The sequence below is a fragment of the Schizophyllum commune genome, assembly GCF_000143185.2.
Source record: "Schizophyllum commune H4-8 unplaced genomic scaffold SCHCOscaffold_11, whole genome shotgun sequence".
NCBI lineage: Eukaryota > Fungi > Basidiomycota > Agaricomycetes > Agaricales > Schizophyllaceae > Schizophyllum > Schizophyllum commune.
Window position 1 is genome coordinate 1,442,056 of NW_026089548.1, and position 27,823 is coordinate 1,469,878.

General features: G+C 56.9%; 12 protein-coding genes across 12 annotated transcripts; 6 read left to right on the top strand and 6 right to left on the bottom strand.

Annotated features, from left to right (window-relative positions):
* Nucleotides 1-205: 205 nt before the first annotated feature.
* On the bottom strand, nt 206-1,670 carry SCHCODRAFT_02075763 (uncharacterized protein). Its single transcript, XM_003028411.2, has 5 exons — nt 1,224-1,670; nt 792-1,173; nt 609-719; nt 452-502; nt 206-397 (listed from the first exon to the last, which is right to left on the bottom strand). The coding sequence occupies exons 1-5, from the start codon at nt 1,357-1,359 to the stop codon at nt 367-369; spliced, it is 711 nt and encodes a 236-aa protein (XP_003028457.1). The 5' UTR covers nt 1,360-1,670; the 3' UTR covers nt 206-366.
* A 286-nt stretch (nt 1,671-1,956) lies between these two features.
* SCHCODRAFT_02639314 (TrkH-domain-containing protein) lies at nt 1,957-6,794 on the bottom strand. Its single transcript, XM_003028412.2, has 23 exons — nt 6,225-6,794; nt 5,558-6,161; nt 5,373-5,499; nt 4,915-5,071; nt 4,732-4,849; nt 4,628-4,677; nt 4,494-4,575; nt 4,396-4,438; nt 4,246-4,343; nt 4,142-4,182; nt 4,084-4,091; nt 4,020-4,034; nt 3,874-3,966; nt 3,722-3,804; nt 3,534-3,663; nt 3,449-3,488; nt 3,271-3,366; nt 3,056-3,140; nt 2,881-2,978; nt 2,753-2,809; nt 2,638-2,699; nt 2,251-2,589; nt 1,957-2,204 (listed from the first exon to the last, which is right to left on the bottom strand). Exons 1-22 carry the CDS (start codon nt 6,564-6,566, stop codon nt 2,280-2,282), a joined length of 2,739 nt encoding a protein of 912 aa, XP_003028458.1. The 5' UTR covers nt 6,567-6,794; the 3' UTR covers nt 1,957-2,204; nt 2,251-2,279.
* A 292-nt stretch (nt 6,795-7,086) lies between these two features.
* On the bottom strand, nt 7,087-8,884 carry SCHCODRAFT_02639321 (mitochondrial carrier). The gene is made up of 8 exons (XM_003028413.2): nt 8,531-8,884; nt 8,450-8,480; nt 8,337-8,397; nt 8,161-8,281; nt 8,030-8,098; nt 7,879-7,976; nt 7,608-7,746; nt 7,087-7,524 (listed from the first exon to the last, which is right to left on the bottom strand). The coding sequence occupies exons 1-8, from the start codon at nt 8,873-8,875 to the stop codon at nt 7,468-7,470; spliced, it is 921 nt and encodes a 306-aa protein (XP_003028459.1). The 5' UTR covers nt 8,876-8,884; the 3' UTR covers nt 7,087-7,467.
* A 945-nt stretch (nt 8,885-9,829) lies between these two features.
* On the top strand, nt 9,830-12,266 carry SCHCODRAFT_02639326 (histone deacetylase). Its single transcript, XM_003028106.2, has 6 exons — nt 9,830-9,867; nt 9,963-10,025; nt 10,078-10,238; nt 10,330-10,590; nt 10,648-12,146; nt 12,199-12,266. Exons 3-5 carry the CDS (start codon nt 10,090-10,092, stop codon nt 11,765-11,767), a joined length of 1,530 nt encoding a protein of 509 aa, XP_003028152.2. The 5' UTR covers nt 9,830-9,867; nt 9,963-10,025; nt 10,078-10,089; the 3' UTR covers nt 11,768-12,146; nt 12,199-12,266.
* On the top strand, nt 11,863-12,520 carry SCHCODRAFT_01241686 (uncharacterized protein). Its single transcript, XM_050341306.1, has 2 exons — nt 11,863-12,146; nt 12,199-12,520. The coding sequence occupies exons 1-2, from the start codon at nt 11,958-11,960 to the stop codon at nt 12,415-12,417; spliced, it is 408 nt and encodes a 135-aa protein (XP_050198267.1). The 5' UTR covers nt 11,863-11,957; the 3' UTR covers nt 12,418-12,520.
* Nucleotides 12,521-13,778: 1,258 nt separating this feature from the next.
* Nucleotides 13,779-14,696, top strand: SCHCODRAFT_02553424 (uncharacterized protein). Its single transcript, XM_003028107.3, has 2 exons — nt 13,779-14,058; nt 14,111-14,696. The coding sequence occupies exons 1-2, from the start codon at nt 13,926-13,928 to the stop codon at nt 14,290-14,292; spliced, it is 315 nt and encodes a 104-aa protein (XP_003028153.1). The 5' UTR covers nt 13,779-13,925; the 3' UTR covers nt 14,293-14,696.
* Nucleotides 14,697-14,872: 176 nt separating this feature from the next.
* Nucleotides 14,873-16,074, top strand: SCHCODRAFT_02639335 (uncharacterized protein). The gene is made up of 3 exons (XM_003028108.2): nt 14,873-15,092; nt 15,175-15,415; nt 15,470-16,074. The coding sequence occupies exons 1-3, from the start codon at nt 14,892-14,894 to the stop codon at nt 15,784-15,786; spliced, it is 759 nt and encodes a 252-aa protein (XP_003028154.2). The 5' UTR covers nt 14,873-14,891; the 3' UTR covers nt 15,787-16,074.
* Nucleotides 16,075-16,163: 89 nt separating this feature from the next.
* Nucleotides 16,164-18,714, bottom strand: SCHCODRAFT_02705258 (cytochrome P450; the record flags this gene model as incomplete). Its single annotated transcript, XM_003028414.2, has 17 exons — nt 16,164-16,257; nt 16,482-16,619; nt 16,676-16,681; nt 16,737-16,761; nt 16,828-16,910; nt 16,958-17,016; nt 17,066-17,111; nt 17,168-17,334; nt 17,383-17,396; nt 17,443-17,569; nt 17,618-17,729; nt 17,780-17,861; nt 17,914-17,990; nt 18,045-18,197; nt 18,246-18,281; nt 18,334-18,466; nt 18,525-18,714. The coding sequence occupies 17 exons, from the start codon at nt 18,712-18,714 to the stop codon at nt 16,164-16,166; spliced, it is 1,542 nt and encodes a 513-aa protein (XP_003028460.1).
* Nucleotides 18,715-20,816: 2,102 nt separating this feature from the next.
* Nucleotides 20,817-21,611, bottom strand: SCHCODRAFT_02076188 (uncharacterized protein). Its single transcript, XM_050341698.1, has 3 exons — nt 21,539-21,611; nt 21,239-21,486; nt 20,817-21,195 (listed from the first exon to the last, which is right to left on the bottom strand). Exons 2-3 carry the CDS (start codon nt 21,399-21,401, stop codon nt 20,879-20,881), a joined length of 480 nt encoding a protein of 159 aa, XP_050198268.1. The 5' UTR covers nt 21,402-21,486; nt 21,539-21,611; the 3' UTR covers nt 20,817-20,878.
* A 1,319-nt stretch (nt 21,612-22,930) lies between these two features.
* Nucleotides 22,931-24,865, top strand: SCHCODRAFT_02553433 (kinase-like protein). Its single transcript, XM_050343691.1, has 2 exons — nt 22,931-23,303; nt 23,355-24,865. The coding sequence occupies exon 2, from the start codon at nt 23,371-23,373 to the stop codon at nt 24,670-24,672; it is 1,302 nt and encodes a 433-aa protein (XP_050198269.1). The 5' UTR covers nt 22,931-23,303; nt 23,355-23,370; the 3' UTR covers nt 24,673-24,865.
* A 124-nt stretch (nt 24,866-24,989) lies between these two features.
* SCHCODRAFT_02589708 (uncharacterized protein) lies at nt 24,990-25,962 on the top strand. The gene is made up of 3 exons (XM_003028110.3): nt 24,990-25,220; nt 25,318-25,400; nt 25,456-25,962. Exons 1-3 carry the CDS (start codon nt 25,068-25,070, stop codon nt 25,508-25,510), a joined length of 291 nt encoding a protein of 96 aa, XP_003028156.1. The 5' UTR covers nt 24,990-25,067; the 3' UTR covers nt 25,511-25,962.
* Nucleotides 25,714-27,820, bottom strand: SCHCODRAFT_01192793 (uncharacterized protein; the record flags this gene model as incomplete). The annotated part of the gene is made up of 10 exons (XM_003028415.1): nt 25,714-26,407; nt 26,460-26,495; nt 26,551-26,630; nt 26,683-26,726; nt 26,779-26,836; nt 27,002-27,235; nt 27,298-27,484; nt 27,537-27,579; nt 27,633-27,693; nt 27,746-27,820. 10 exons carry the CDS (start codon nt 27,818-27,820, stop codon nt 25,714-25,716), a joined length of 1,512 nt encoding a protein of 503 aa, XP_003028461.1.
* Nucleotides 27,821-27,823: the final 3 nt, after the last annotated feature.

Here is a 27,823-nt window from a genome sequence, read left to right on the forward strand (position 1 = left end):
GGCAGTGTCGAGCATGAGACGCGTCGTCTTAGTTACCAAACCCTTCGCCGTCTTAGACAGAGCGTGGCCGTGCTGGTTTAAGGCTCGCCGTGAGACTTCACGGGATTAGCCGACGGCGCCCACGGTCATGTGACGAGACCAAAGTCAAACCGCGCCGCAAGAAAAAGACGCGGCTGCGCTCAGAGACTGTAGATGGAGAGACCAATTGAGACGAAAGAGCTAGTCTTATTGAGCAGAAAAGCATAGGCGACAACGGCATAACGTAGCGTAGTATACTTATAGCGGAGGGCAAGTGAACGACAGCAAGGTAAATAACAAAACTCATGGGTACACGAAACAGAAAACAAGCGCGGCCCTTCTCCTGAATCAGTTCTGAGTGTAGTCTCCGACACCAGCACTGGAGAAACTCGGTGAGCGGCCTGAAGCATACATAGTGCGGTGGATCACTCACAGTACAGCAGTCATCCCCTGGTAGGCGGCGCGGTAAGTACCGAATTTGAGTCTGCATCAGTATGTTAGTACCGGAATCAACGCTCTGAGTAGATGAATGTGGGTAGACGGAGAGAAGGAAGGCGTGATTTATGTGGATGAAAAGGATGGCGACGTACGCGGTCTTGCTCGTGCCAAGTGCCCCTTTTACCGAATATGTGAGTAAAGTCTTCTTCGTCGATGCGTCAGTGACGGTGTAGGTCAGTGATCCAGAGGGTCCGTAGGTGATCCTGCGCGGGCAGTTAGCAAAGCGGTCAAACAAGGGGTAAACCCGCTCGAGCGACGAGGCATCGCGCACTCACTTCATAGTATGCACCGTCGTTCTATCCGTGTAGCTCGACATCGGGATACTCGGGCAGCCGCTCTTGCACAAGTTGGTACTCTCAACCTGTACGCGCCCGTTCCGTGCGTCGAGCGTGATCACCGGCTGAAGGGTGTTGTAGTCGAGGATCTGCATGAGGTGGAAGAACGTGCTGCCCGACCCGGTGCTGGTATAGAGGTACTGCTTCCAGGAGTATGTGTGGGTCTCCCCTGCGGCGGCGTAGGGGACACGGAACTCGTTGCGCTGGCGAGGGGAATCGAGGTGATTGGTGTCCAGGTTCGCTTTTGGGTCCTTGGAGAGGGAGAGAGAGTAGCAGTTGCCGATGGCGATCTTGGAGTCAGTGCAGGGGGTCTTGAGGACGCCTGCGTGAGTGTAAGCATCGCACGGGGGTGACCGCCAAGATGGTACGCACCCGAAGCTTCCCAGGTAAGCTGCCCTGCCTTGCCATTGCTCAACTGGTTCCCATTGTTCAGCGTGGTCTGCGATGGTGCGGCGGAGCAGAGAGATGCGACGGTAACAACGATTGACGCGAGAATGGTGGTCTTCATGTTGAGGGTGGATGAGGCGCGGCGAGAGATGATGAACAAAAAAGTGGCGTCGGTGGGATCGGCTTGAGGGAGAGGGGCAGTGTCGCTTGAGGGGGAGTCGGGGTACAGATAACCTGGGAGAAGGACCACCTTTTATACGACGATCCTTTTCGACGGGAGCAGTACGAGCCAAGAAGTTGGGTGGAGCTGCCAATTAGAGGTAGGACATACTCAGTCTTGGTCGTAGTCAAGCGCGTTGGCAGTGCAAGAGTTCAGCGATAGCCGGGACAACCTGCAGGAACCTAAGACATCGGGAGAGAGTGACATGAGATGTCCCGGATGGTTGCTGTCTAAGGACGCGACTGTTGCCATTGTTTATAGAATTTGTTCAAGCAATGCATGAGAGCTAGCCTGCATGATATACTGCGTGGACACAGTCCCTATACCATACGAGGCAGAGTTCAGCAAGCTGCAGCGGTCGTAACTTCGACATGGCTGTTCGGGATGAGCTACGCATGTGCCTTGTCTCCGGCTCACGTGGCGTGACGGTTGAACATGTCACACCCGGAATCAAAACCCAGCCAGTGGTTTTAGCTTTTCACACTCGAACAATGCGGGTACGAAGCACAGCAACCGATCCAGTCTATCTAATTGTTCCAAGATAGCAGAGAAATAGGGAAATAGGTCTATGATAGTAAGCGCCAGTCCGTATCTTCCAGTCTTGATGATGAGTGTGTTGGGGGAATATATTCGTACGTGCTCCTGTAGCGGGTATGAGAACATAGGGTTGATTCCGTCCAATTAGCGCCTCCAGAGATTCTGGCGGTCGATAAATAATAGCTCTTGCCGCTGGTTCATACACAAGGCTGCGCGGGTTAGCGGGCGAGAAGACAACTGAACACAAACGCGCACCATTACAGTCAATTCTACATCCAAGGGGCTCACCGAGACCCGATCTGTCGCAGAGGGATCGCCTCCACGAGGGCATCCGGCTTGCCTGCGTGGTCGCTTTCCTCAGTGCTCATGGCGCTGGGGGCACCTTTCCCGAGAGCCGTCGCGCTGCCCGCTATGGTGGCGCTATGCCCTTCGGTCGTGCTCTCCTCGGACTTCTTCTCTTGAGAAGGTTGGCCGTCGGGCTTCTCCTGCCCCGCGCCGTCAGTCGCTGGCACACTGCTCTGCGTGACGAGCTCGCGCGGGAGGAGCACGGCGCGGTCGACGGCGACGGGGAGACCACGATGCCGGCCCCGTACCCTGTGAAAGTGATGAGAAGAAAGGCAAGGGTAGGAAAGAGCTGCGTACATGATGATTATGACTACAATCTTCGATAGTGGTCGCATGGCGCCGACGAAAGCGTAGTTATCCTGCAACCGCAGATTAAGTATTCAAGCACAGTATCAACAGCTTGACAACTCACACTCGGAAAGCCTAAGCTCAGCCCGATTCCACCGAATGCGCTCACGAGCTCGAAGATCTGGCAGGTGTCTGTCAGAGCGATTCTCGGACGACAAAATGTTGACCAAACGATAGGCCGGTGACGCGTACCACTCGGAAGAGGTCAAACCACTTCTTGTCCGGGTCGATGAGATGCCCACGCTCGATTACAGCAACAAGGAAGACGCCCCAAACGAGCCACCAGATATCTGTGAGACGTCAGCGGCGAACGGTGCGACCCAGTGATGACACGGAATCAGGGCTAGCTAAAGAGACGAGTACACACCTACGGATACCTGCCTCCTTAGGTGCCACCCGACGTACCGACCGACCCGCTCGCGAGGTGCCAGTTCTCGCATGTCCTGGTCGACCTATGCAGGGAGTTAAGTGATGAAGCTCGAGGGTGTTGGGCGGTGGGGATGCGGATGGACGGGGAGAGTGCGGATGGCCAGCGTATAGTAATTGCCTTAGCATATGACGGAGATAGAGATAGATACTCACCACATCCGGCTCATCATCCTCGTCCTCCTCCGGGGCCTCGAACACGCCCAACGAACGCTCTTCATACACGTTGGTCGATCGAATGGAGAGAGCGACCTGCAAAAAGCGTCAGTCCCGCCCAAAGTACAGCAGTCAGCGAGCAAGGGGGCGAGACCAAGGAAATCAGATAAGCACTGACCGGATACACAGCGATATACATCATGACCATGTACAGGAATCTAGCCACGGTGAGTATCCAGAACTGGGTCCGGCGCAGGACTCACTGCAACGCCGGCGCGATATCCGTCATCGGCACGATGGGGAACCCGCTCGCGCGCGCAGCGAGGCCCTGGAACAAGCCCGACACCGCCCTCTCCGCGGCCGGGAGCGCGGTGTAGAAGGGGAGGCCAGAATCTGGGCGATGCGAGTCAGCCGTGCAACGCCAAGGTGGCAGATGCGGGTGAAGGCGTACTGAGGACCGGAAACATCAGCCACTCGGCCGCGCTGAAGACAACGAGGCAGATGACGAGGAACCAGGTCTGCGGCGCGGGGAACCTGAGAGTTGGCTGTTTAGCTCGGGAGCATATGCAGAGCAGAAGGGGGTGTAACGGTGAGCATACTCACAGGTAGATGAAGCACCGACGGGGGTACTTGAGCAGGAATTCGGTCGCTTGGGCCAGCTCGCTTCTGTCTCCGGCTGTCTTCGAGAGGACCCAGCTATGCGATACAGCGTCAGCGGGCTGGCGGCAAAGAGGTAAGCGGTCACTGACATTGTGAAGCGGAGCCTATGTTGTTTTCTCAGCTAGCGAAGGCAGGCATGTTTTGGGCACTCACAGAATGGGCTGAATGCGACATGAGCGTACGGCGAAGCACAGGGACCACAGGCACTCACCATAGCGTGATTGCCTGCAAGGATGCACAGGCTCATGCCGACTGAAGAGTGTCAGCAATGCGTCGGGTCGGCGATGCCCTAACTAGACGATTCCATCGACTCACCGATCATCGGCCACGCATTGCGGAAGGGCACCATGCCAGCATCCACCAGCGACATGCCACCGCCTGTATACGAGCTCATGACCTGGAAGACGGAAAACCTGCAGGCGCGATCAGACTCATGCAGCAATACAGTAGCACAGATGCACGCACCACCCTATGGTGACCGGACGCACTTGCCCACCCGCTTGAGCGGCTGGAATGGCATTGCTCGTCAGTGGATAACCGTATATACACGCTCGCCCACTGACCAAAGACGTCCGCGTATGCATTCGTCGCCGCAAGCCATGGTGCGAAGATCAGGCACGAGACAGCCTGGAAGCCGATGAGGTACTGAAGTCGACCGTCAGCCTCATCGTGCGTCGAAGACGGGAAGCAGACAAACCGCGGGAACCAAGTAGGACAGCAGCCGCAGCGCGCGATACTCCGCACCGCCTACGGTCAGTCAGTCAGTCTGAAGCCGACGCCGCAGACCGCCGCTTCACGCACCGATCTTCTCCACATCATCCTCCGTCAGCTCGTCCGTCTCGAAGTACCCGTTCCGCCAGACGCGCAGACGACCCCGGAGGTCTGCGAGGAAGGAGTCGTGGCCGGTGTGGTGCTCTGTCTGACGGGCGAGAGCGTATGTGATGTGAGTTCGCTGTGTGAGCTGACGAAGTAGTGCGCCCTCACCTTCACCTCCAGCGCATTCTTCAACTTGTCCGTCACGCCCGGCGCAGCCGCTCTCGCTGCCGCTGCCAACAGCGCCGCAGGCCCAGGGAAGCCGCCGAGCCCGGTGTACTTGTGCGGAGACTCATAGCGGGTGGAGAGCGGGTCGGCGTAGGGCGGGCTGGGTAGTGGAGATCAGCGGGGTCGTCAAGGTGAAGAGGGGGAGGACAGCCAAAAGCAAGGCAAATGAGACGAACGACAAATAATGAGGTGAACGACAAATTTGGTTCAAATGAAGTGAGAAGACACCTCATATGAAAGGTCAGAAGACAGGCGCAAAGTTAGCCTGTATCAACTGTGACGGCAGGAATATACAGTGTGACGAGAGGGATTGAATGTGAGACGAAAGGGATTGAATGTCTAACGGAAGGAGCCAAGATGACGGATAGTAACAGACGCCGGAAGCACGCAAGTTCACGTACCCATTCATATCGACGGCGTTCTTGCGCGCCGGTGTGTTCTTGCGGGTGGGTTGCGGGAGATTGGGCGGGTAGACCATGGTTCCTCGAGGTGCGAGGACAGTCGTGCCGCGACGAGTGGGGAAGCGTTCTGAGACATGTTGAGCAAATGTGCAAGACGGAAAAGTTGCGAGGAATCAGCAACTCACCCATCATCTTCTGCTGTCTCTCTACCGCGTCTGCAAAAGCTACACCAGTACCCTTTCGCTTGGCCGCCCGACTCCTGTGCCCCAACGACACCCCGCTAGCGCGCGAGGCTACTGGCGTAAGCTGCGGCAGGTCGATGTTGCCCGACTGCGGGGATGAACTAAGTATCTGCGCATCTGAAAGGAATTGCTCCTCCGCCGTGTCCGAGTCGGAATCGGAGTCGGCGTGCAGCAGATCGTTCAGAAAGCCGGAGCGATGGCGGTCCCTCTCGACGAGGGTCCCCGCAGGAGTGGGGCCTGGCGTCGGGTGCTGAACGCCAACTTTGGGTGTCGCACGACCGTCGGAGGGAATGAGGGTAGCATGGGTGGAGGGGGCCAACGCAGTGGCCTGAGCGGAGAGCGTCGGCTCGGTGGTCGTAGGGGCAGACAACTGGTCGATGATGCCCTTCTTGGTGCGCTGCATCCACATGGGGAGCCGACGGTGCTCCTCGAGCTCCTTCTTGACGACGTACTCGCACTTGACGCGGAAGTAGCGCATGCGGACGAGGAGCATGCAGTAGGAGACGGTGGTGATGTTGCCGCAGAGCATTAGGATGTACAAAATGACCTGGGGGTATACGCGTCAGTTCGTCCATTGGTGAACATAGGGAGCGGGGCACACGACACGCACCTGCTGGACCTTCGATAGCGCGCTGAGGTTGGCGGTTGCCAGGCCGCACACGGTCATAGCGCTATAGCACAGGAACAGCGCGTCGAGGTAGGCAAGGTTGATCGGCTCATCTCCAGACGTCGTGGTCGTTGTGGACCCGTCATGCGGGCCAGCCGCATAGAAGATGCCGGACAGAATGAGGGGAATGAACGTGAACGCTAGCAGATGGACGCGGAAGAAGTTGAGGTCGCTGATCTCGGCCCAGATGGCTTTGAGTCCCGTACGCGGTGGGGGGCTGGGATTATCGCCACCTGCCTGCCCGTCGGGGCCATGGCCGTTCTCCACGTCGGCGGGGGAGGACATTATTGGGTCCGCGGAGGCAAATGTGCCTGTCGATCGTTGTCGCCGTTTGCAGCCGCTGCTCTTGTACGCCGTGTCCTGGACCGTGGGGCGCTCGGTCGACTCCCCTTCGTCAGTGTCGGATCCACGTCTTGCAGATCGGCTCTTCGTCCTCGCGTAAAGTTCGTGGGCGGTGTTCAGGAAGCAGACAGACCCCGGTCCTCGAGGCGGACGCCGGACGCGCAGCGAAACATCATCGGCCCGGAACAGAGTAAGAATAGGACATCGAGACTGGTCATGATGCATGATGAATCACCCATCGCTGATTCGTATTCATCTCGTCCATCCCCTCAAGCTCACATTCGCGATTTATTTGCAGGGACGAACCGACCCAACTGATTCTGACCTTGCAGTGGTTCAACGTTCAACTCGCAGCATATCGCGTACAATCCTAACCTTGTCCACCAGCTGATGCATGGGCGCAGCCAAGAATGCGAGGGAGGCACCTTCAAGCCAAGGATACTGACATATACAAGAATACCATTTTGCTACTGTCCCGAGCGTTGGCAGGGCCTTGAGATGAGTTGTTCGCAAAATGAGGATCGCAACTCGCCATGCAAATCTTCTGCCCGACGAGCGCTGTTTCGATCTATATGCAAGCGGGTACAGATGGGTAGAAGCCAGTCTATCATCACGTTGGCGATGCGGCACGTCCCCGAGGCCACTTTGCGCATCCAATCGCGCCGGCTTCGTAGATGGCCATCGCGTGCTACGCGTAGGCGGAGGCGCCGAGGCATCTTCGTGTGTCCCAGTACGCCCTCCCACATTCGCACCGACTCGTACCAATCCAGCCGAACCTGCCCCATTCCCCGCATCGGACGTGCGCTCGTCCCCGAGGTCCACATCTCATAATGCAAGCCCTCATCTATGCGATGAGCCGCATGACGTTCTCGTACACCGTAAACACGATGCCTCCGCTGCACTATAGAGATCGTCAGCAAATCCAACCTTGACAAGACCCAGCCAGAGCGGCCACAAGAAACAGCTTGAACATCGTGTACTCACCACCAACCGCACCAACCGCGGGCCCGTGCCCGTCCAGAAGCGCAGGATGCCCTCTTCGGTGGCAATCCGGTACGCGCAGTGCAAGACGCCGCGGTATTGTGAGCGCGCGTCGAGGGATTGCATGCGGGTCTTGACGACGCTGAAAAAGGGGGGTAAGCATATGTTCGTTGAACAATTCCAGGGTAGACGAAAAATGGAAAGGAGGAGGTCAGACAGCACGCATGGCGCACATAGGTGAAAGAGGGAAGCACGAGGGAGTTCGAAGACTCACTCTAGCGGCATCGTTGTGTAGACGGTGACCAGCCCCGCGACAGCACCAATACCGAATGTGATCGTGGACGGTAATTGCTGGCCGGGACGTGCGGTGGACTTACATGCAGGGTGAGTATACAGCCTCAAGAAGGATGGGGAGGGCCACACACCTGCACGAACTGCTTAAGCGTCGTGTACGTCGTGAACCGAACGGCCGAGTTCGCGCCTTGTCGGGCCATCTAAAAGAGATATAAGTGTCGCTACTCCAGGAGAGCAAAGGTCAATCTTCATGAGCACCCACCACTGGTATCAAGCCGCGGTATATCCCCCGGATGCCCTCTGTGCGCACGATGGATATAGTGCCGTGCACGAGACCGCGGTATTGGGGGTTCGGGCGCTTCGCGTCGTCGATGAGCTTGGTCCTTGAGAGAGGTATGAGTGGGCATGCTCTCATCAAGAAGGAACAGACGCGCGCACTTGATAGTTTCGCTCGGCGTCACCGCAAGTACCGCCTCGGCCATTCCCGCGCCCAACCCCGCTGCAAGCCTCATGAGCGGCCTGTCCCCCGGGCACGACCAGTCCCAACTCACCCAGCAAGCTTCTCGGCGCGCTCACTTTGCCCTGCATATCAGTTCAGCACTCTCTCCTCACCGCCCGTCACCCCTACTCACATTTTCGTCCGCCAGCATCGCCTTCAGGTGATCGTAGGTCAGGAACCTGACCCCCGCCTTCGCCGCGTTCCCCACCACCAGCGCGCCGCACCCCGCGTACAGGCCCTTCACGCCATGCTCCTGCACGGTGCTGCGCAGGATGCTCAGCGGCGCCTCCCGCTTCCCGCCGAACTGCGCGCGCGTCTTGACGAACTCGGTCGGGTAGGTGATGAAGGCCTCGACGGCGCCCGCGGTCGCGCCGGCGAAGAGGGAGTGCGCGGCCTTTTCGCGCTTGGGTGGGGAGGGGGCGGCGGAGGGGGAGGGGGAGGCCGCGGCCGCGGCTGCGGTGGTGGCGGTGGTGCTCATGGTGGGAGGAGAGGGCGGTGAGGGGGCGCCGACTCACTGACGCGCTCGACGCCACGCGCGGTGATCGTCGATCGGCGTGGCGCGCATCACGACGATGAGCTTCGAGTTCGACTCAACCTCGACCTCGATCCCCATCCCTTGTAGTTCGTCTAACAGCACTACCGTATTGACAGCTTCTGATATGGCGTGTTCGTCCTCTCTTCACCGCTGGACTTTATCTGTCCGACTCTCAACCTACTCGCACAGTCCGGAGATCAAGTCGACTTCACTCGAAGGCGATGGTCATGGCCCTCTGAGATGAACATCGATTTCTCTTAGGGTAGCAGGAACATAGTCTTCTATACATTTCAAGCTTTCCCTCTAGTTAGGATATGCTGGGACAAGTCAGGAGCTTGTGCCAAAGGCCCAAAGCAGAGATTCTCGGCATTTGCCGTCTGCGGAAGAAGCCGAATGCGATCACCCTTACCTAAGTTCCACGAGACGTGCTCTTGACTTCAACACCGAACAAGCAAAAGCGACTTGCCTCGCGACTAATCTTCTTACGGTCATTTTCACCCAGTAAATTTCGATCCAGGGCGCTGCGTATACCTCAAAAGCGTCACTCGCTGAGATCCAGGCTTCGACAGTTGAGCATATTCAAGTGGCGCTGAGCAAACAACAAGGCATCTTGTTCCGGACGCGCAATACGAACGCATCCGTGGGGTAAACCGAACATAGAAAGTGTAAGTGTAGTCTATATATGCCAGTCAGCTCTCACTATCTGGGTTTTCTTCGCTCTTTGATGTCTTTTGGCCTCATTCTAGCTGGCTTCACTTGTCCTTTACCTCTAAACCCTGTGGTCTTTTACTAATTTATCCATCAGTCCTGACAGTTCTCCCCATTGGCAAACCAGGATGGTACGAACATACGAGAAGTTCACTTACTCCGGCTCTCCCTACTTTCCCGATCGCGGCCCGTATGGAGTGGCAGAACCCATAACAGAACGAATCAACGTGAGTCTCCCTCCTCTTCAGCAAACCACTTGCACAGGCGCTCCACGGCGAGGCCTTGGTAAGGTCAGGATGTATGCTGATCCTAATTTTTGCAGCCGCACTCGAGACCCGCTGTCTCGTACTACTTCCCAAAGGGCGTGGGCTCTTATCATTTCGGGGTGAGCTCTGAGAGTTCTATAAGTTTCTGTCACACTCAAATACCCTCCGCAGGAACTACATCCCATGAAGCCGCATAGGCTCACGCTTACCAACGCGCTCGTCATGGGATACGGGCTCGACAAGCAAATACACGAGATCTTCGACGCACGACCAGCCACCCGAGAAGAGCTCGAAGTATACCACGACGCGGATTATATCGAATACCTGAGCAAGTACGTTCGGCTCTCTGCGACTCTTCATCTCCTCGCCCATCCTCTCGACACCCGACTCACCCGACTCACTGACTCACCCACCGCGCTCCAGAGTCACCCCACAAAACCAGAAATCCATGAAAGCTGAGGTAGAGGCGCACAACTGCGGCGAGGACTGCCCTATCTTTGCCGGCATGTACGATTTCTGTCAAAAGTACGCCGGCGGGACGCTCGCCGCGGCGCGTAAGTTGTGTTCTGGGAAGACCGACATCGCTATCAACTGGTCTGGCGGGCTTCACCATGCAAAGCGAGGCGAGGCAAGCGGGTTTTGCTACGTGAACGATATTGTGTTGGGTATTCTCGAATTGCTGAGGTTAGCCCTACTAGCTCTTCACATCGTCCAATATACAGAATTGCTAACCGAATCTAGATACTACCCACGAGTGCTATACATCGACATCGACATCCACCACGGCGACGGCGTTGAGCTGGCATTCTACCACACGAACCGCGTCATGACACTCTCCTTCCACAAATACACCGGCGAGTTCTTCCCGGGGACCGGCAAGCTGGACGACAACGGCATAGGTCTGGGAAAGCACTTCGCCCTTAACGTGCCACTGCAAGACGGGATTGACGATAAGATGTATCTGGATCTATTCAAGAGCATCGTGAACGACGTGCGCGACAAGTACCAGCCTTCCGCTATCGTGTTGCAGTGCGGAGCGGACTCGCTAGGTTGCGATCGCCTCGGCGCGTTCAATCTGTCCATTGCAGCCCATGGTGCGTGCGTCGGCCACGTTCGCGCGTTCGGTATACCACTGCTGGTCGTCGGTGGTGGCGGGTACACGCTCAACAACGTCAGCCGCTGCTGGACATACGAGACCGCCGTGCTCGCCGGCGCGACAGTGCCCGACGCCCTTCCCCGAACACCCTACGACTCCTTCTTCGCCGACTCGCGCTGGACGCTGCATCCACCACTCACCGGGCGCGTCGACAACCAGAATACGCCGCAGAGCCTCGCGAAGATCACGAGCGCCATCCGCGGCAAGCTGCGCTACCTCGAGGGCGCGCCCAGCGTGCAGATGCAGGAGATCCCGCCCGACCTCGAGGGCCTGCTCGCCGAGGAGGTGCGCACGGCGGAAGAGCAAGCAGAGGAGCGCGGCGCGGAGTCGGCCGGCGAGTTTCGCGAGGCAGAAGAGAAGGCCGAGCCTGAGGGTGCCAGCGATTCGATGCGCGTTGATTCCGAGGACGTGGAGGCGGACACGTCGGGCGTGTACGGGCGGCGAACGGGCCCTGCCCGGCGAGCGCGTACGCGCACCCGGGCGAACGCGGTGCCACATCCTCACACGGACGACGACAGCGCGTCCGACGCGCCCGCGCCAGCAAAGAGGGGAAGGGGCAGAGGGCGCGGCCGCCCGCGCGGTCGGGGGAGGGGAGGCAGGGGGAGAGGGGCGCGGCCCTCAGCAGCAGCCAAAGAGGATGCCAGCGCCGGGGCAGAGTCGTCCACGGTGGACTCCCCGGCGCCGGATATGGAGGTAGATAGCTGATCCGGGATCTGCCGATGCATAGGCACGGAAGTTGAAGTTGCGTCACGCGTGACAACTCTTCTTGCCACCGACCACTGCGACCCCCGTTGCTAGCCTCCTGTCGTCTTTCACCCACTTTTCGTCTTGCCGATTGTATACTACTTGGACTATCTCGATTGTACTCGGACTCTCATCGCATTTGACGCCTGCTATGGACCGCCTCTTCCTCAGCAAAGACAGCTTTCTCTATGACTTTCCGCCGGCTGTCGCTTTGCTTGGGAAAAACCATGACCGAGCAGTCGCCAAGCTGACGCCATACCTCGAGGATGGCTCACTATCTCAGAGGGACTTCGATAGCACCCTAAACCTGGTCGACACCGTAATGGACCAGCGTCTTAGTGTGAGTGTGCGAACCTTCTCGAAAAAATGTACGTTATTCATCCATATCGCAGCGGACGAACAGAATCCTCCACTACGCCGGATTCTGTGCAGTCAGCATGCTTGCTACGAACAGAATGCTATCGCGGCGACGACATCAGCAATCGTACACGTCTCTGAGTGGACTGAGTGGCCTGATTCGTCTGATTTGTCTGAGTGCCGCGATTTTCAGGCCCGTTCAGACCAAATACAGGTGCAGATATAATTTCTCAGACCAATTAGCTGCCTGCTAACCAGGTTCGTCTGGCGCTGGTCTGACTCTGATCTGAATCGAGTCTGATAGACAGCTACTAGTTATGTGCGGTATAGTAGAAGTACAGAAGGTCTTCGCTATGCATGCGAAAGGGATCTTAACGATGCGTAGGGTACGAGGGACGATGAAAGGAGTGATATCTCGCAGCGAGCGTACAGTGCAAGGCCGATAATGAAACCGGCCGAATGCGCTCGGCATCGCGGATTGGGCGCGCGCCGTCGCACGTTGCCGCGCAAGTCCGCGACTGGAAGCTGGTGAGGCGGGGAAGGTCGTCGGGGAGCAGCGCGGCGCGAGTCGCTGGGAAAGCGATGAGGAAAGGCAGATGCGGTCACGGCAACCAATGCGGCGAGCTATGCCTGCTGGTCAGAACAAGCCGTCGCGGCGAGAGTCTGCTTCATGCGCCACGACAGCGAGAAGGTCACCGATGCGGCGAGACACTTGTGCATGTAAAGCACTGGGATTTGCCCACGGGCACGGGGGCGCGGCGACGGGTCAACGCAGTCAATGCAGAGAACGAAGCTTCATGAGGGTAAGGCGGGAATTCGCCAAGTCACAGGGGGTTGCCCTAAAGTCGATCGTCTGATGACGTTGTCGCGTCAGCGCCAAACAAACAAGCCTATCCGCTGTCCTCGACTCCCGCCCTTTCTGACCTCCTCAACGTTGTCGTGCGGCCCGGATTACTTTCCCTTGTCGTCCTCGCTGAAGCTGCTCGTTCCCGGCAGGCCCGGTCGTCGACATAGGATTCCCGGTCAAGTACGGGAATCAGGGAATGAGCATGACTGTGTCAACGCTTATAGGTGCGTGTGCTAGTGTACAACCGGTGCGTCGTCACTCATTTGCTGCAGGCTCCTCCTAGGGCTGTATGTAGGGGCGTGTCGCCCAGCTCTCTGCACGACCCATTCCACAGACGCGGTGCAGTCGCTCTGAAGATGGTGCGTGCATCCCCAGCTTTTCTAGCGTCAAGTATAATCTCTGACAATGCTCCTATGCCAGGTCGACTTGGTAAGCGCGTTGTGTTCGGCCATTACCTGCATAGCACAACCTTCGGGCGTGTACACGCGCGTCGTGTTCTCGTAGGCTTGCGCGATGCACGCTAGAGTGGTAGCTTTAGAAACAGTATATCCCGTAGTATTCGTTGTATCTAGATAGCCTTCAATACATTCATTTTCGATGCAACTACCGTCTGATTGGAATGGCCTATAAAATGCGTGTTCTGAGGCAATGAGACGGCCTGGCTACGGCCTATGAATGACCTGAATAATGTCTGTGCGAGCGACTGTACGTGGTCTGTTCAGTCTGAATTGTCGACGTCTGAAAGGGCTGGTCCCAGAAAAGTTGGGCTGAACTCAGGCAAGAACCTGTAGAAAACAGTCCACCTGCCTGAGCGTCTGATTGGTCTGAACTGGCCTGAACGGCCTGATTTCAGACCAATCAGACAAGTGCACGATTGCTGATGGATGGCCAAACCCCGCGCGCGCCGTAGTCAATATGGTGTCAGCAGCAGCAGTAGCCGAGCTCTATCTGGTGAACCGAGTAATCCTCGTGGACCACACTAGATGGGAAGGCGGCCTCGCCAACCGTACGCGCATGCGTGGCATACTCTCCGAGCTGGCTCACTTAGGTAATTTCGCTTCTTTACCGCGCCTACACGACAAAATCTCACGCTTCGACAGAATACGGCACGGACACAGCGGCTCAGGCTGAGCAATCAACAACACCCGAAGCTGAACAGCCTGTTGGGCGATGGGCAGAACTCCGCAGGAAGTGGGCGGCCTCGAGAGCGACGCGAACCTCTGGCGCCCAGACAACTGCCCGAGCCACCGATTCCGATGCGCCTGTAGAGGTCGTGGCGTAACCCATACCAGCACTTCCGCACGAACCTGCCGCGCTGACTGCAGAAGAAAGGCGATTCAAGGAGCTCGTAGACATACGGGAAAGGACTTCGTCGTACTGATCTGCCCTTTGAGGTTGTTAGATGTACTTTCTAGATTGTACATCTCCATCATAGACGACCCAGCCCCCTCTCGACCACTGTATCTCGACATCACATATCCATAGATAACATATAGCCTAGTACTTCCCCTCGATATCTCATTCTCGTATACAGCACGGATGCCCTCCATACATCAATCCCCCTTCACTACCGACCCATCCCTCATATGAATTGTATAGCCTCCCTTTAAGACAGCTCAAAGATTAGACGCTTCTCACCGGAACTCACTCTTTACACGACATACACAATCACCGTGCGGCGGTGAGGGGTGCGCATTGAGAGTATGGACAAGTATGGGTCCGTATGAATCGCGCGCACGTGCTCTATTACCGCACGGCTTCCGACCGCGTCCAGTGCGGTCATCTTCCTTCCTACCTTCACGCCGGTGAGTTTGACGAGAGATCATACTGTGCAGCCATAAAGAATAACCTAGCCTCGAAAAGCCTGAACAGACGTGAACCATGGACCCCTCAGCTGGGTCCTCCTTCGGCGCTGAATCAACCGGCAATGGCGAGCCAGACCGGCGGATGCCGTTTCCTCTAGCAATTCTGGGCACGCAGCGCGAGACCGCTGCCAACCTGCTTAGGCCCTATATCGAAGAAGGCCGCTTGAGCGAAAGTGATGCAGCGCGCACGCTTGACCTTGTGTCAGCGGACAAGACGGTATGTATTCAGCTGTCTGTTCGTCAATACCTAAATACGGCACGAGCACCTATATGTCGAACGAACTGATGATTCTATGCAGATTTTCCACCGTGCGGTCGTCCCCGCGGCTGTAGGTACCGCGGTCTCTGTTGTGCTATACTACGCGATGTCCCGCAGGGGATACTCCCTGGGCAAACGCGTCATGGTCCCCGCTGGCGTCGGCACCATCCTGGGTGAATTCATCACCATAAAGCGCCTTCGGGACGACTACGCGGGCTGGAAAAACGGACTGACCGACGAGCCTGCTATGCGCGAGGTCCTGCGCGAGCTGATGTATGCTAGTAAGTTGGCTCATGTTCATACGCGCTCAGCATTCTGGTTCTGACGCGCCACAGACAACCGCCGCAGGGAGGCGCCAGGTTCGGGACCCGCGCCGGCTCCCGGTCGCGTCCAGCAGCAGGTGCAGGCTGACGCACCTGTCGACCGCTGGAGCGAGCTGCGCAAGGAGGCGGGCGTGACGCAGCCGTCGTCCTGGGATACGCTCCGGCAATCGAAAGGGCGGGCGGGGCTGCCTCCGCCAGTGGCGCCAGCGTCGCCCATCGGAGCGCAGGCAGCGGCAGCGGCGTCGCCGCCCGCGGAGCAGCTGGAGATGACGCCCGAGGAGCGGCGCTTCAAGGAGATGATGGACAGAGAGAACAGGCCGTCGATGTAGCGTGCTGAATGCGACGTAACTTGCGAGCAATCCCCTCTCTCACTACTGCTGGGTATGTTCAGTGGCGCAAAGAGACAGTGCGGAACTAGCAATGTGCGTCCAAGAAGCGAGCGTCATGTCATTCGTGGCGTATAGGACAACATAATTCGTACACAACAGGTATCAAGTTCAGTCTTCGCTAAGATAAGTCCATCGCACGTAAGTAGTAGATACTCAAGAATGCAGTCCTCGGCCGCAGAGACACGGACGCTGTAGGCTCTTACACGCGCGGTGCATCCCCGCCCGTTGAAAGCACCCCATCATGCCGACGTCTAAGAGGCAGCGCAAAGATGCAATCACTCATGAGTCGGCGTACAGACGCCAAAGTCCAGGAGGGTTTACATCGCCTGCGTCTCCAGCAGCGCATTCTGCACCAGCCTCAGCGCCTGCTCCGAGCGCGGCTTCATCGAGCACTGGAAGGACTTGGGATGCCTGCGAGTTGCGTTAGCAGCATGATTAAGATGGGAGCGGTATGTAGGATCAAGGTGGCGAGCGGTCCCGCGGAGCCGGCGCCCCGACTCTGGGGGACAGTCGCTCAACTCCGGGGACGGTCGGACGCCCGATTTAGGGAACGTAATCCCCGATTTCGTAGCTCGTGTGCCCGATACTCCCAAACTCCCGCCCGATGCCCGATCCTCTCCAAATAGAGCACTGACCTGACGAAGCCCGTAGAGAACTCATTCGAAGGCGTGATCTCCGCGCCAGTCTCATCCCGCGCCTTCTCGAGGTTGAATACGGCAGAGATGCGTGAGTTCAAGAGCCAGAGTGCCGCGTCTGCGAGGTGACGACCAGGGCTGAAGACGTTATGGTCAAGTTCACGCGATTCATGATCGCTCCGCGGTGTACATACCATCGCCTACAGAGAAGAATGAGTGAGCGATGGCCTCCGAGCACATACGATATGTACGTACCTTCGTCCGAAGCCAAACACGCAGTCTGAAGCAAAGAAAGAATGGAAGTCCAGGTCAGCACCCGACAGGTATCATCACGACGGAGACGAACCGCGTGGATCTCGCAAGTCAGGATTCTCGAGGTAGCGTTCCGGGCGGAATTGATGGGGGTTCTCGCAGTCGTAAAGCATAGCGCTGGACATATCAGATAGCAGCAAAGGCGGAAATTGCTCGAGACGTACTAGATGTTGGGTAAGACGTATGCATCTTCTGGGATGAGGTAACCCTTGTAAATGTCGTCCTGTCGCGGGCGATGTCAGCCCTAATTCGGCAACCAAAGATGCTCATACCTGCATCAGGCGATGGGGTATCGCAAGCGGGACCGGGACGTTCCACCTGAGAGTTCAATCACTGAATTTGACTCTTGCGTCTTACAGCGATATGAAGCGCACCTGTAACACTCCTTTATGACACACTCGAGATACGGCATCGATGGGCGATCCTCAAAAGAGGGAAGGCGGTCGGAGCCAACGACGCGGTCTATCTCCTCTTGAACCTTGGCGTAGACCTCTGGATAAAGAACCATAGCTAGAATGAACACTTCCGCCATGCAAGTCGTCTTGGATACGTTAGCCACATGGAAAGCGCGCAAGACAATGAATCATACCGTATCCTCCGCGGCTGTCACCTACTTAGCACAACTCCCGCAATCGAAGTCCTCACGTACCCGCGAAAAGCGTTCCCGCGGCGCCCTTGATGTCATCTTCGTCTTCCTGTGACAAGATCCCCTTGCCAGCCGCAGTGTGCTGCTCGAGCATCTGCGCCGTGAAGGATGGCTGCGCAGTACCGACGCCCTGGCACATCATCAGTCATCACCCTCTAGGACGATTCGCCGCGCTCACCATCTGCTGCTTGACCTGCTCGAAGGGGAGGGTCATCATCTTGTCGACGGCTTGTCGGGCCTCCTCGGCTTGTTTCTTGAATCCTGACAGCGGCGCCCAACTCGGTAACTTCCTGTGCATGGTTTGAGTAGAGACATACGAAAGTCAGGAGCGCTCACGTACTTCAAAGACGGGAAGAATTCGACTAAATTCGAAATGGGATACATATTGCCAATCTGCACTGTCAAGGTAGAGGCATGGTCGACTGCGAGCTGACGTTAGAGCGTACGCTATCGAGGGGTTCTCATTGCACTTACCGATCTTGACTAAAGGATCATCAACGGACGCGACATCGTGACCGTAAGCAACCTTGAGCATAGTGCCTGCTGCAAATCTGAAACGACATGAGCTATCGGCTAAAGGCCGTCCAGCCCTCAAGAAGCCGCACCCTTTGATATGGTCCATCCAATTATCTGGGGTCTTCAATAGGTTATCGAGCGCGATAGCAGTCTGGCGCAACTCCAGAGGTGTCATGCTGTCGACGGCCTTCTGGTTCAAGACTTGTTGAACGAAGCGCCGGTGCTTTCGGAAGCGCGGACCGCTGCAGGCACATTAAATCGACGTTGGGTGAAAAAATGAATGGGCGTACTAGTGAACGTGAGTAGTGGCATTGCCCCATCCCATCCTATGGCATACGGTTAGCACCATGCGAAAACCACAAGCACATCATGACTGACAGTTCAGCAAGCATCACGAATCGAGGACGGTCGGAGTAGATGGCGCTACGCCTCTCCATGAGATCCTGAGCAGCCTCGAACGTGTTGAGTATGATTATATGTTTGCCGAAAATTTCCAGATGGACGACGTCGCCTGGCCTACAAGTCAGCCTACTGCAACCCACAGGACCCGGCGCTGCGCCGCATCTCACCATATTGCTCCCTCCACTGCATGAACGTGGCCTCCGGCGCCTGCGTGGGCATGTCAAGTACATTGCCTATGAGCGGCTTCCGCCGCGGACCAGGCGGATAAGGCGGGCGTGAACTCCCGGGTGCGTACAACAGAGTCGCAGCACCGACGGCGCAGGCGATGGCGATGGCGCCCGCGGTCGTGGATGACATGGTGGTGGTGAGAGAAGACATCGAGTCCCACGCCTTTACGCATATGAGCGTGTCTCTTTTATACCTAGTAGACGGCATGTCACGCGGGTCTGGGCGCCCACATTTTGAGCCATCGGGGGTCGTGCGTCCCGATTCTCTTCCTATGAGATCGGGATCGGGCTTTCGGATGATTGAACAAGACAGCTCATCGATCAACTATCCCAGGTATCCCCTGCAGTTGTTTGGTCAGTCGTCTTCACCCGATAGGGTGGGCGGGGAAGCGTGGCCATCTGTGGGAAATCAACGTACCTCTTGTCTACTCTATTCGAGCGTGCGAAGTACATGCGGCGAGACCAGTATCATATTCTTGTGGGAGTCGAAGGGCGGTGGTCGAGAAGCGGCAGAGGGAAGTCAAGCTTGGGCTTCACGCCGCTGAGTCCATCCCTCGACCGTAAGCCTCCCGTTGCGGCTGATACCCTTCAAGCCCCCTCGGGGCTGTGAGTTAAGCGACATCTCTGATGTATCGGCATCAAAGCCCGATTCAGGTCGACTAGCGACGTGATAGCAGCGTACGTATTGTAGCGTACGCTTGCGGGCTGCGCAAGAGCAGCATCGGCCCCGGCCCTGATCCCGATACTTGGAGAGTTCGGCGCGGATCCTGCCTTTCGTCTGGCCTGCCAAGACCGGACTGTTCAACTGCTCGTCAGTATTCAGTCTAACAATGTCAGCGAGAACAATAACCCGAACCTTGAGAAGGGAAGCATAGTCGCTCTTCCGGATGCGAGACGTCGAGAGCCTGTCGAGAGCTATGCCTGTCAGGTGCTCCCTGTGTATGTCAGACGCCCGCCACCGGAAGATACATGGGAAGTACACCTAAAAGCATCAGTAGACACTGGTGGCGTATGTATTGGGTTAGCACGAGGCATCATGAAGATCGGGGTGCTGATGCACATGCACCCATGCGCGGGAATGAGGCTTGCTCGCTGGTTAGTGCATGGCAAGGGGGTTTCAATCCGCCAGTGTTGAGAAACTATCTCTGCATTCTGTCGGCGACGAATGGGCAGTGGGGCGCCATGATTGTTCGTTGAAAGGTACATGGGAAGTTGCATGTCACACTGGTCACGAGATACGGTGGCGCGTCACATATACGGCCCTGCCCGCAAACCAGTACTGCTCCCCCACGAAGGGCCGCCCGCTGCAAGGCCGTTCGCCAGAGGGAAGCTCTAGTTTAGTTTTTATCGTGCTTTCGGCCTTGAATTGATTGAACGCGAATTAACAGGCTACAAAGTCTATAGGTCCCGAGGAGCGAAGAGGCAATGGGTCTGACGGTATGACAGAAATTATGAGGTGTAGGCCAGAAGAATGAGATAGCCGTACTGCCGATCCTAGCCGATACACTAGGCGGATAGCTTGTCATCTTCCCTTTCAGGTGAATATGTACGACTTGCAACCAGCGAGCAGCGACACCATCGCACCACTTGCTTGAAGGGTACTCGCATCGCGGCAGCATTCCTCTGGGAAAAGCACTAGAAGGTCTGTCATCGTGATTCTACCACGGTAACCTACGGTGAACGCGCCTAGGCAAAGTTGCTCTACGTGCACAAGTAGAGTAGCGCAAATTCGTGTATGTACAGCGACGGATTCACCGATCGTGCATGCCTCGGGCGACAAGCAGTGAAGGCGAATACATGCAGGACCAGGGGAAGAACGGGCCAATATCATTCGCGCCAAAACCGCGGGTCAAAATCCTGCTTACCTGACCTCCTTCATCATCGGGTCTGCGCCGTACTCTGCCAGCTTCCTAAATCCATCGGGACGCTTCCTACATCCATCGGGACGCAACCAGGCCTTATCGGCCTGGCCAGCACGCAGGGAACTTACGTCCTGGCGCGCGCTTCTGGCCTTCCAACTGCTCCCGCGGAGTCTACCTGGGTTTCGCGGACTGTGGGCGTTCCCTATGGCGCAGATGGTCCCTGCATATGGCGGGCCTTGCCAGCGAGCTGTCGGCCGTCTCATAGCTGTCGACCGCCCCTTGGCAGACGACGCGATGCTGGAGACTAGACGTCTGAATGAACAATTAGACGGCCATCGGCTTCGCCCCTCGCACGATCCTTTGCTATTCATTTGGCGGACATTGCCGTCCCGCGCGCGCAGGGGATCGTCCCAGTGAGGACACTACGCCGGCTCAAAGTGCCGGTGACCCATAGCTGATCGCCCGATTGAGGTTGGCGCACCATATGAGGTTGATCAAGCATGCTGGGTAGCGCGCATGAGGCGCAGCTGACGTGCGTTCCAGGTTCCACCCTGCGTATTCGTCGTCTGCGCCTTCCCGAGAGGCGGTTACATGGGCCAATAGCGACCCCCCGCATCGCGTGAACACGCTTACCACCTTGCAAAACTTACAGCACACGGCACGATGACCAAGTGGGCGACGCACTAGCATGAGGGGCGCGATAATCCAACGTACATCGGGATCAACGGCGCCCTGAGAGATGTGCTCTTCTTGGAGATATCAGAGAAAGCATATGAAATGTGGGAGACATACCTGAAATTCCCGCTGACTTACGCGGTTTGTCGTGGCCTGAAAGCTTCGAGCGCATGCCAAAGGCGTTAGTTTGAGTAAGGAGACCTGGCGAAGGTGAGAACACGCGACACATGGCAACAGCACCAATTTGGGGAGGATTTTCTTTGGCCAAGACACCGCCCATCGGGATCAACGACGTATGTAAACAGACCTGGGTACCATCACCGTCACTCCCCCACGATCGACGGCTTTCTGAGAAGGATGTTCTGCTTGGAGATATCAGTCAGAAAGGAGAAACAAGAATTAGGGTCGGTGGCATACTGAATTCAAACGTCCTCCGCGTTGCGACGCCATTACGGGACGAGAACACGCTAGGCACCCTTTCGTGTGAGTGGCGAGGCCTTTAAGGCGAAGACCTCACCCTGGAAGCGAGGCTATAGGAAGGAGGGCGTAGGCTTGGAACAGCAATGCGACTCTATTCGGAAGTCTTTAAAGAAGTAGCAAGCTTGCCGTCTACGACGGTGCATGACCTGTGATTCGCCCTGCTGGGAGTATGGTGTGTAGAAATTCCCTTCGAATGAGTGAGAAAGGGTCAGCTACCTGACAGACTACACCGGATAGGAAACCGATACGAAGCCTGTTTCCCGGTCGCTCACAGGCTCCCAGAAGGTGCGAGAGTGGTGATGCATGCGTCTCCTAGACCCTTTAGTAAGCGCTTAATGAAAAATTTGAAGGCGGAGATGATGTAGACGGCCGACGATGATATAGACGGCACGGACCTCGTCACAAGGAATCCTTGACGACACCATCTTCGCTGAGCGCCCATACTTTCCCAGTGGTCTATCGATGGGAGAAGTGCGCGCGAGCCGTTGCCTATCGACCCTCTGACCCTTCGCGCGCTAGAAAGCCTCCTCCGAAGTGGCGCAGCGGTAACGTCAAGCAGCTCATGAGTCCTCGAGCAGATGCGATAGCAATCGAACTTCTGGCAGGAAACAACTCTGAGTACGTCGATGGGCCAGCCAATGGATTAAAATACGACAGTCACGTACGGATACAGCAATCGCGACCAGGGAACGATGCCCAGGCATCTCAAGCGCAGACGTCGCGGCTGAGCACCGTTTCCGCTGTCCGAGCTTTCACCTGGAAGTTACCGGTCAGCCCCATGGCTAACCGACTTGAGGTTCGAAATATCCGGCATCGAGGATAGTTATGTCGACATTACCTCTCATACGGCCACAAGAGCAGTCGCTCAGGCGGCGGCCACATATCATACAGGATGACCTGCATGAGCTCTGTCGGACGCCGAGAGGCTATGCTCGGTACCAAAGTGTCGACTGCACGTGCTAGCATTTCTCATCCAAAGTGCGCGCCGCAATTTCCTTGCGCCTTGGCATTCGACCGCGGCGTAGTTGAAGCTGCGCCCCACGACGGGGAGGCGCACAGCTATTCTTGGGCTTGCGACTTGGCCACGCGTCGGCTTACCAGAGTCGCTCGTGCGTGAAGAAAAATAGTAGAGCCTTCAGAAGGGGTGTCTTGGTTGCAAACATAGCGTAGCTCCGTTGCGATTCGGAGGCTTGATTAGTTCCGTGGACGGAGGAGGAGAGAGATGAGATTTCCGCCTGCGGGCACTCAGTGATCGCGGTCGGTGATTGCCGATACATAACGCACGTGGACGAATCTCCGTGATCCCGAGTTCCTGGATCTTGGCAAGAACTCATACTGCTCCCTCACATACGCTGCGATGGACCTTCATCGTGAATCTTCTTGGAATAACACTACCCTTCTGCTCGAACAGAGAGAATAACGAGCCGAAGAAGCGCACGGGGGCGCCACCGAGACATCTTCGTCAGGGCTGAACACCCGCCCCGCCCTCGATCTTCCGCAGGTTCCAGTTGCGCTTGCTCAGTCTCCCATCATGAAGCCAAGACAACTCACTTCTCCTTAACACCATGGCTGTATAAGACGCGCACAGCCTGGTTTGCGGGGGCTTGTACTCTTCAACCCTCAAGTCGCTTCATACACATCACTATACAGAAGGGTCTACCCACAACCACCCAGCATACCCCGACCATCAGCTGCCCCGCAAGTACGTCCAACTATACCCTTCTTTTCTTCCCCAGACTCAATAAGCATACAGTCGCATTCGCATCGTCATGAGCTATAACGACACCTTCAAAACGTTCCCCCGATCAAGATTTATCTGGAACGAGTACGATCGCATAGGCAGCGGCTCTAATGGCACCGTCACCAAGGCCGTAGACCGCGACTCTGGCCGCGTTATTGCGCTCAAGTTCCAGCGCCGCGATCGACGACCAGGAGCTCCCGTCCTTCGACAGCAAAGAAACGAGCACATCATCCACGCCACCCTCAGCGATCACCCCCACATCGTCACCCTTATCGACACCTTCGTCAACGAAAGTCATGTCATCACCGCCATGTCGATATGCAAGGGCGGCGACCTCTTTGCCGCCATCTTCAAGGACCACTTTCGCCTGCGCGTCGACGAGCTCAAGGACGGCTTCCTCCAGCTTATCAGCGCGCTCGAGTTCATGCACGACAACGGCATGTACCACCGCGACCTTAAGCTCGAGAACGTGCTTCTCTGCGAGGACATGGAGACCTGGAAGATCGCCGACTTCGGATGGGCGACCACGAACGAGATGACGGAGGAGCCAGGCCTGGGCAGCACCTTCTATCGCAGCCCGGAGATTTTGCGCGGGCACTATTACAACCGCGACGCTGACATCTACGCGCTCGGCATGATCTTCTTCGTCGCCGTCGCGCAGTGCAAGCCGTGGTCACAGCCCAGCAGGCGAGACGTCGACTTCCGCTTGTACCTCAGCCAGGGGCCCGCGTTTCTGCAATCCGTCGCTTGCGTCTCGGACGTGTTCAGCGGGTTCGTGGGCCAATTCCTGACCGCGGATCCGCTCGACCGCATCACCCTTGTCGAGGCGGAGCGCGAGCTGGATTCGATGAACTCTATCCACCTACGATGTATGCCTGCCGGCTTCCTTGAAGCGCCCCGCGCACCCCCACGCCCGCCTCGTAGCGCGGCCCGCAAGGCTGGCCAGCCTTCATCACTTCCGATGCCCTCCCTCGTCCGCACCACTTCGGTCGACACATGGAGTGCAAGCTCGTCTATCGAGCAGCCTTCTACACCCCCAGCGACGCCGCCTTCGACTTCTCCCGCCTCTGAGCCCGCCCCCGAGAAGGGTTTGCGGCGGACGCCGGCCATCCGGCGAGCACCGGCGATCCTCCCGGACGACTTTATGGCCACAGGATATATGGCGACACCGTCGAAGGTCATCGTGCACGAGGAGCGCGTGCAGCAAAAGCTCGGGCTGCGGAGTCGCGTTGGGGCGACTCTGCGGCGCGCGATACAGAGTCTCCAGGGCAGGAGAGCGACCTTCAGCTCCTTCAGCTTGCGCGGGTCGGAGTCGGGGGTTGCATGTTGATGAGGAATCGTCGCTTACTTTCCTGTGTACGTTTACGACCTGATTTGTGGGACTATGGATTATTGGAAGGATCGGATGCGCATCATGTACTCCTACTATCACCTTCGACACCACGGACATCACCATGCACTATGCACCCCTATTCTACTGTACTGCTGCCTTGAGCAATAATCAGATTTTCTTCTGCTGCTCAGCCGTCTCCTCGCGCCGTGACTTCGTGTCCTTCTCCGTAAGTCAGTAAACCCACGACGGTGCTAGCCACTACAGATGCCTTCGAGAACATTCGTGGCCAAATTGCCCGCTACTCTTATGACGCGCGTTCTTCCCCTTCTCTCCTTCGACTATCACCAGCAGCGTCTTATGCTACACCAGCAATTCGCTCTAGGACCTACAGCATGAGCAACGACAACGCCGATTCTACCAAACCCGCCGAGCCCCTGCTCCTCGAGGACAAGGCCGCGAACGAGAGCGTGACACGCCTCGACGTCGATGGAAACAAAGTCCCTCTCCTCGACGAGCTTGGGCCGATGGTGGTTAACAGCGATGGGGTGAGTATCTGAGGCTCTCCTATCCAGGGATAGGAAGGAAGGGATGATGCTGGTGTATGGGTGTGGTGCAGGGGATGCAGAACTAATGTCGTCGTAGACCCTCTCAAGGATAGCCAACTGGACAGAGATGACAGAGGCGGAGAAGAAAAATACGCTTCGTGTGCTTTCGAAGAGGAATCAGTGAGTGTCTTTCGAGCCGTGGACTGGAATAAAGAAGCCGACGTGCGTCAACTAGATTGCGACTGGTGAATGCGAAGGAAGCATCAGGGAACGCTGCAGAGAGTGCATGAACTTGTATGACAACGTCGACAAATTATATTCGGGGTCGAGAAGCAATGCTATTGTACAGTAGGCAGAAATTACGAGCGAAAAGGAAGGCAAGCATATATACAATGGATTTGAAAGCCACGAAAGGACAAGGAAAGCAGCGTAATAGGTCGCGAGACTGGAAGAGTATCAAGGTAGTAGGAGCCAAAAAGATAAAACATAAGATTCATTCTAGGGAAACCGGCCGTTCACCCACAGTTGCCAACCCACTAGGCTTTCTCACCGGCGTAGGTCGCCTTTCCTGAGAGAGCACGCGCGGATCGAACCCATCTTGTCCGCCACCCTCATCGCCGACACTGTCCCTACGCTCCTCCGCCCTCGCAACTTGAACATCCTCGCCACCGACGCCTCCCACATATCGCGGCGGCAGCTCCACCACCCGCGTATCGTCGCCATGGTACACCGTCACCGGCGCCGCGCCACCGTCGTGATGAACCACATAGAGGTTCTGTCCGCTCGGTCGAGGCGTGTCGGCGGGGCTGAGGGGACGCGGCGCTACAGCTGTGGCGCCGATCGAAGTGCCCGGAAACGCGCTGGACGACGGCGACAGCGAGAGGGAGGATAAGGCAGTAGAAGAGTCGCGCCGTTGAGCCGTGAAGGGATACACGGGCCCGGGCCCTGAGTCGCCTCGCTTCGTTGGGCTATGCGGTGTCTTGTTAAGGGTGTGATTCGGTGTCACGGCAGAATCTGGTAGGTGAGGGTCTATCCAGGGCGTAGGTTGGGCGTAGCTCGACGGAGAGTCGCCGTGGAGGTTCAGCGCTCCCTTCTCTGAGGTTTGTTGGGCTTTGTGGCGGCGAACGCCGAGATATGCCGCCAGCAAGCCTACAACGAGGCCTAGGACGAGGCCGCCGATTCCAGCTCTGAGAAATAGTCTTCACGAAGGTTAAGGTTTACAGCGGCATCGAAACGTACCCCGCAGTCGCTCCCGGGGAGACTCTGGTCGTTGACCTGCTGTACAATCAACTAGTGCAATAAGGAACTACTAGAGGAAGACCCAACCGACCTTCCCTCAAGGCAAGAAGTCCGGCCGTCACCAACGTGCGCTATCGGACTGGACCACAAGTTGAAGTCGGAGTCAACGATCTGAGTGCACCTATCAGCATCTTTTTTGTCAAAAGCATAGATAAAGGCTCACGGATACGAAGAACGGTTGCCCTAGGGCAAGGTTGACCGCCCAGCCTGGATGAATATTGAGCTAGAGGTTACGCGCTCGGCAGGGCATGGGACATACTGAAGGTATCCATTTCATCCACGGACCCGTTATACGGCGGAAGCAACGGCGATGCTACCTATGGCCTGTGAGTCTACCGTCGACCGAAGCGACGCTCGACTAACGCTCATCGTATACGGCGGGGTGCCATTGCGCGGTGTGAATTGTAGGTCAGAGCACTGAGGAGGTATTGGTTAGACACCATGCCCTAGCACGCAGCCAAGATGCAGAACGACCAACTCACCTGTCCCGGCCATGGCGGCCACGAACCTGATGCGTCGACTGCATCAAGGTCCAAAGGGCCCCTCAGCCAGTTGAGCGTGTCGTTCGTGCAAGACTCGCTGAAAGCCGTGGTGTTGGGCACGATGTTGATGATGGCCGAGCAGCCGCCGTTGGAACCGCTGGAGTCGAACTGGATGTAGAGGTTGGTACGCTGAATAGAGACCTCGAGACAGATGCGCACCATGCACATAAGCATCTATAAGGTATAGGGTGAGAGGGTGTCAGACGTGAAGACAAGGAGTGCTAGTGAACGCTCACTTCAGTCCCAGGCGCGAAGGGAATGGTAAAGTTGTATGTTGGGCCGTTGCCGGCGTCGAGGAAGAACGGCAGATCGTACGTCCTACAATGACAGCCGGTCAATTGCCCGGGGGCACGAACAAACAACCGCTGCCTCTTGACATACGCGGTATAGATCAAGAACGAGTACGGCGGCGTACTACTCGATCTTCGTTTGAATGAGCAAAATCGAGAGCAAGTCGGAGAACTGCATTACATACCCTGACGTCCGACTCCATTTCACGTACATGGTCTCGCATTGCTCTGAGTGGCGCCGCCTCTAGTGAGATGTATATTTCGAGCATTCCAATACGCACCGTAGACGGGAAAGGTCTTCGTCTCGCTGAAGTTTTTGTCAAAGAAACCGAAGATCCAGGACTGAGAATGTGGGGATCAGTGAGTATCTCGTCTCCAGAGATTGGTCGCGCACCTGCTCCGCGACTTTCAGCACCACCTCACTTGCCAGCGTACCCGCGCAAAGGGCGAACCACAGAAGGCCGCGCATGGA

Bases quoted from the DNA above. Each gene is read 5' to 3' on its own strand.
- SCHCODRAFT_02553433 (XM_050343691.1), top strand. From the start codon at position 23,371: ATGAGCTATAACGACACCTTCAAAACGTTCCCCCGATCAAGATTTATC.
- SCHCODRAFT_02639314 (XM_003028412.2), bottom strand. From the start codon at position 6,566: ATGTCCTCCCCCGCCGACGTGGAGAACGGCCATGGCCCCGACGGGCAG. The intron at 4,678-4,731 runs GTGCGTGAAGCG...GACTGACCGTAG, and splicing joins GGATGATGTGGAGAAGATCG to GCGGTGCGGAGTATCGCGCG. The intron at 4,183-4,245 runs GTGAGTCGATGG...GACACTCTTCAG, and splicing joins CAATGCGTGGCCGATGATCG to TCGGCATGAGCCTGTGCATC.
- SCHCODRAFT_01241686 (XM_050341306.1), top strand. From the start codon at position 11,958: ATGGACCGCCTCTTCCTCAGCAAAGACAGCTTTCTCTATGACTTTCCG. The intron at 12,147-12,198 runs GTGAGTGTGCGA...TCCATATCGCAG, and splicing joins TAATGGACCAGCGTCTTAGT to CGGACGAACAGAATCCTCCA.
- SCHCODRAFT_02553424 (XM_003028107.3), top strand. From the start codon at position 13,926: ATGGTGTCAGCAGCAGCAGTAGCCGAGCTCTATCTGGTGAACCGAGTA. The intron at 14,059-14,110 runs GTAATTTCGCTT...ACGCTTCGACAG, and splicing joins CTCCGAGCTGGCTCACTTAG to AATACGGCACGGACACAGCG.
- SCHCODRAFT_02639326 (XM_003028106.2), top strand. From the start codon at position 10,090: ATGAAGCCGCATAGGCTCACGCTTACCAACGCGCTCGTCATGGGATAC. The intron at 10,239-10,329 runs GTACGTTCGGCT...ACCGCGCTCCAG, and splicing joins TATATCGAATACCTGAGCAA to AGTCACCCCACAAAACCAGA. The intron at 10,591-10,647 runs GTTAGCCCTACT...AACCGAATCTAG, and splicing joins GGTATTCTCGAATTGCTGAG to ATACTACCCACGAGTGCTAT.
- SCHCODRAFT_02076188 (XM_050341698.1), bottom strand. From the start codon at position 21,401: ATGGGCGGTGTCTTGGCCAAAGAAAATCCTCCCCAAATTGGTGCTGTT. The intron at 21,196-21,238 runs GTATGTCTCCCA...GATATCTCCAAG, and splicing joins TAAGTCAGCGGGAATTTCAG to AAGAGCACATCTCTCAGGGC.
- SCHCODRAFT_02639335 (XM_003028108.2), top strand. From the start codon at position 14,892: ATGGACCCCTCAGCTGGGTCCTCCTTCGGCGCTGAATCAACCGGCAAT. The intron at 15,093-15,174 runs GTATGTATTCAG...GATTCTATGCAG, and splicing joins TTGTGTCAGCGGACAAGACG to ATTTTCCACCGTGCGGTCGT. The intron at 15,416-15,469 runs GTAAGTTGGCTC...GACGCGCCACAG, and splicing joins GCGCGAGCTGATGTATGCTA to ACAACCGCCGCAGGGAGGCG.
- SCHCODRAFT_02639321 (XM_003028413.2), bottom strand. From the start codon at position 8,875: ATGAGCACCACCGCCACCACCGCAGCCGCGGCCGCGGCCTCCCCCTCC. The intron at 8,282-8,336 runs GTGCGCGCGTCT...ACCTCTCTCAAG, and splicing joins ACGCCGAGCGAAACTATCAA to GACCAAGCTCATCGACGACG. The intron at 7,977-8,029 runs GTGTGTGGCCCT...CCTGCATGTAAG, and splicing joins CGCTTAAGCAGTTCGTGCAG to TCCACCGCACGTCCCGGCCA.
- SCHCODRAFT_02075763 (XM_003028411.2), bottom strand. From the start codon at position 1,359: ATGAAGACCACCATTCTCGCGTCAATCGTTGTTACCGTCGCATCTCTC. The intron at 1,174-1,223 runs GTGCGTACCATC...ACACTCACGCAG, and splicing joins GCTTACCTGGGAAGCTTCGG to GCGTCCTCAAGACCCCCTGC. The intron at 503-608 runs GTACGTCGCCAT...ATACTGATGCAG, and splicing joins CTTGGCACGAGCAAGACCGC to ACTCAAATTCGGTACTTACC.
- SCHCODRAFT_02589708 (XM_003028110.3), top strand. From the start codon at position 25,068: ATGAGCAACGACAACGCCGATTCTACCAAACCCGCCGAGCCCCTGCTC. The intron at 25,221-25,317 runs GTGAGTATCTGA...ATGTCGTCGTAG, and splicing joins TGGTGGTTAACAGCGATGGG to ACCCTCTCAAGGATAGCCAA. The intron at 25,401-25,455 runs GTGAGTGTCTTT...TGCGTCAACTAG, and splicing joins GTGCTTTCGAAGAGGAATCA to ATTGCGACTGGTGAATGCGA.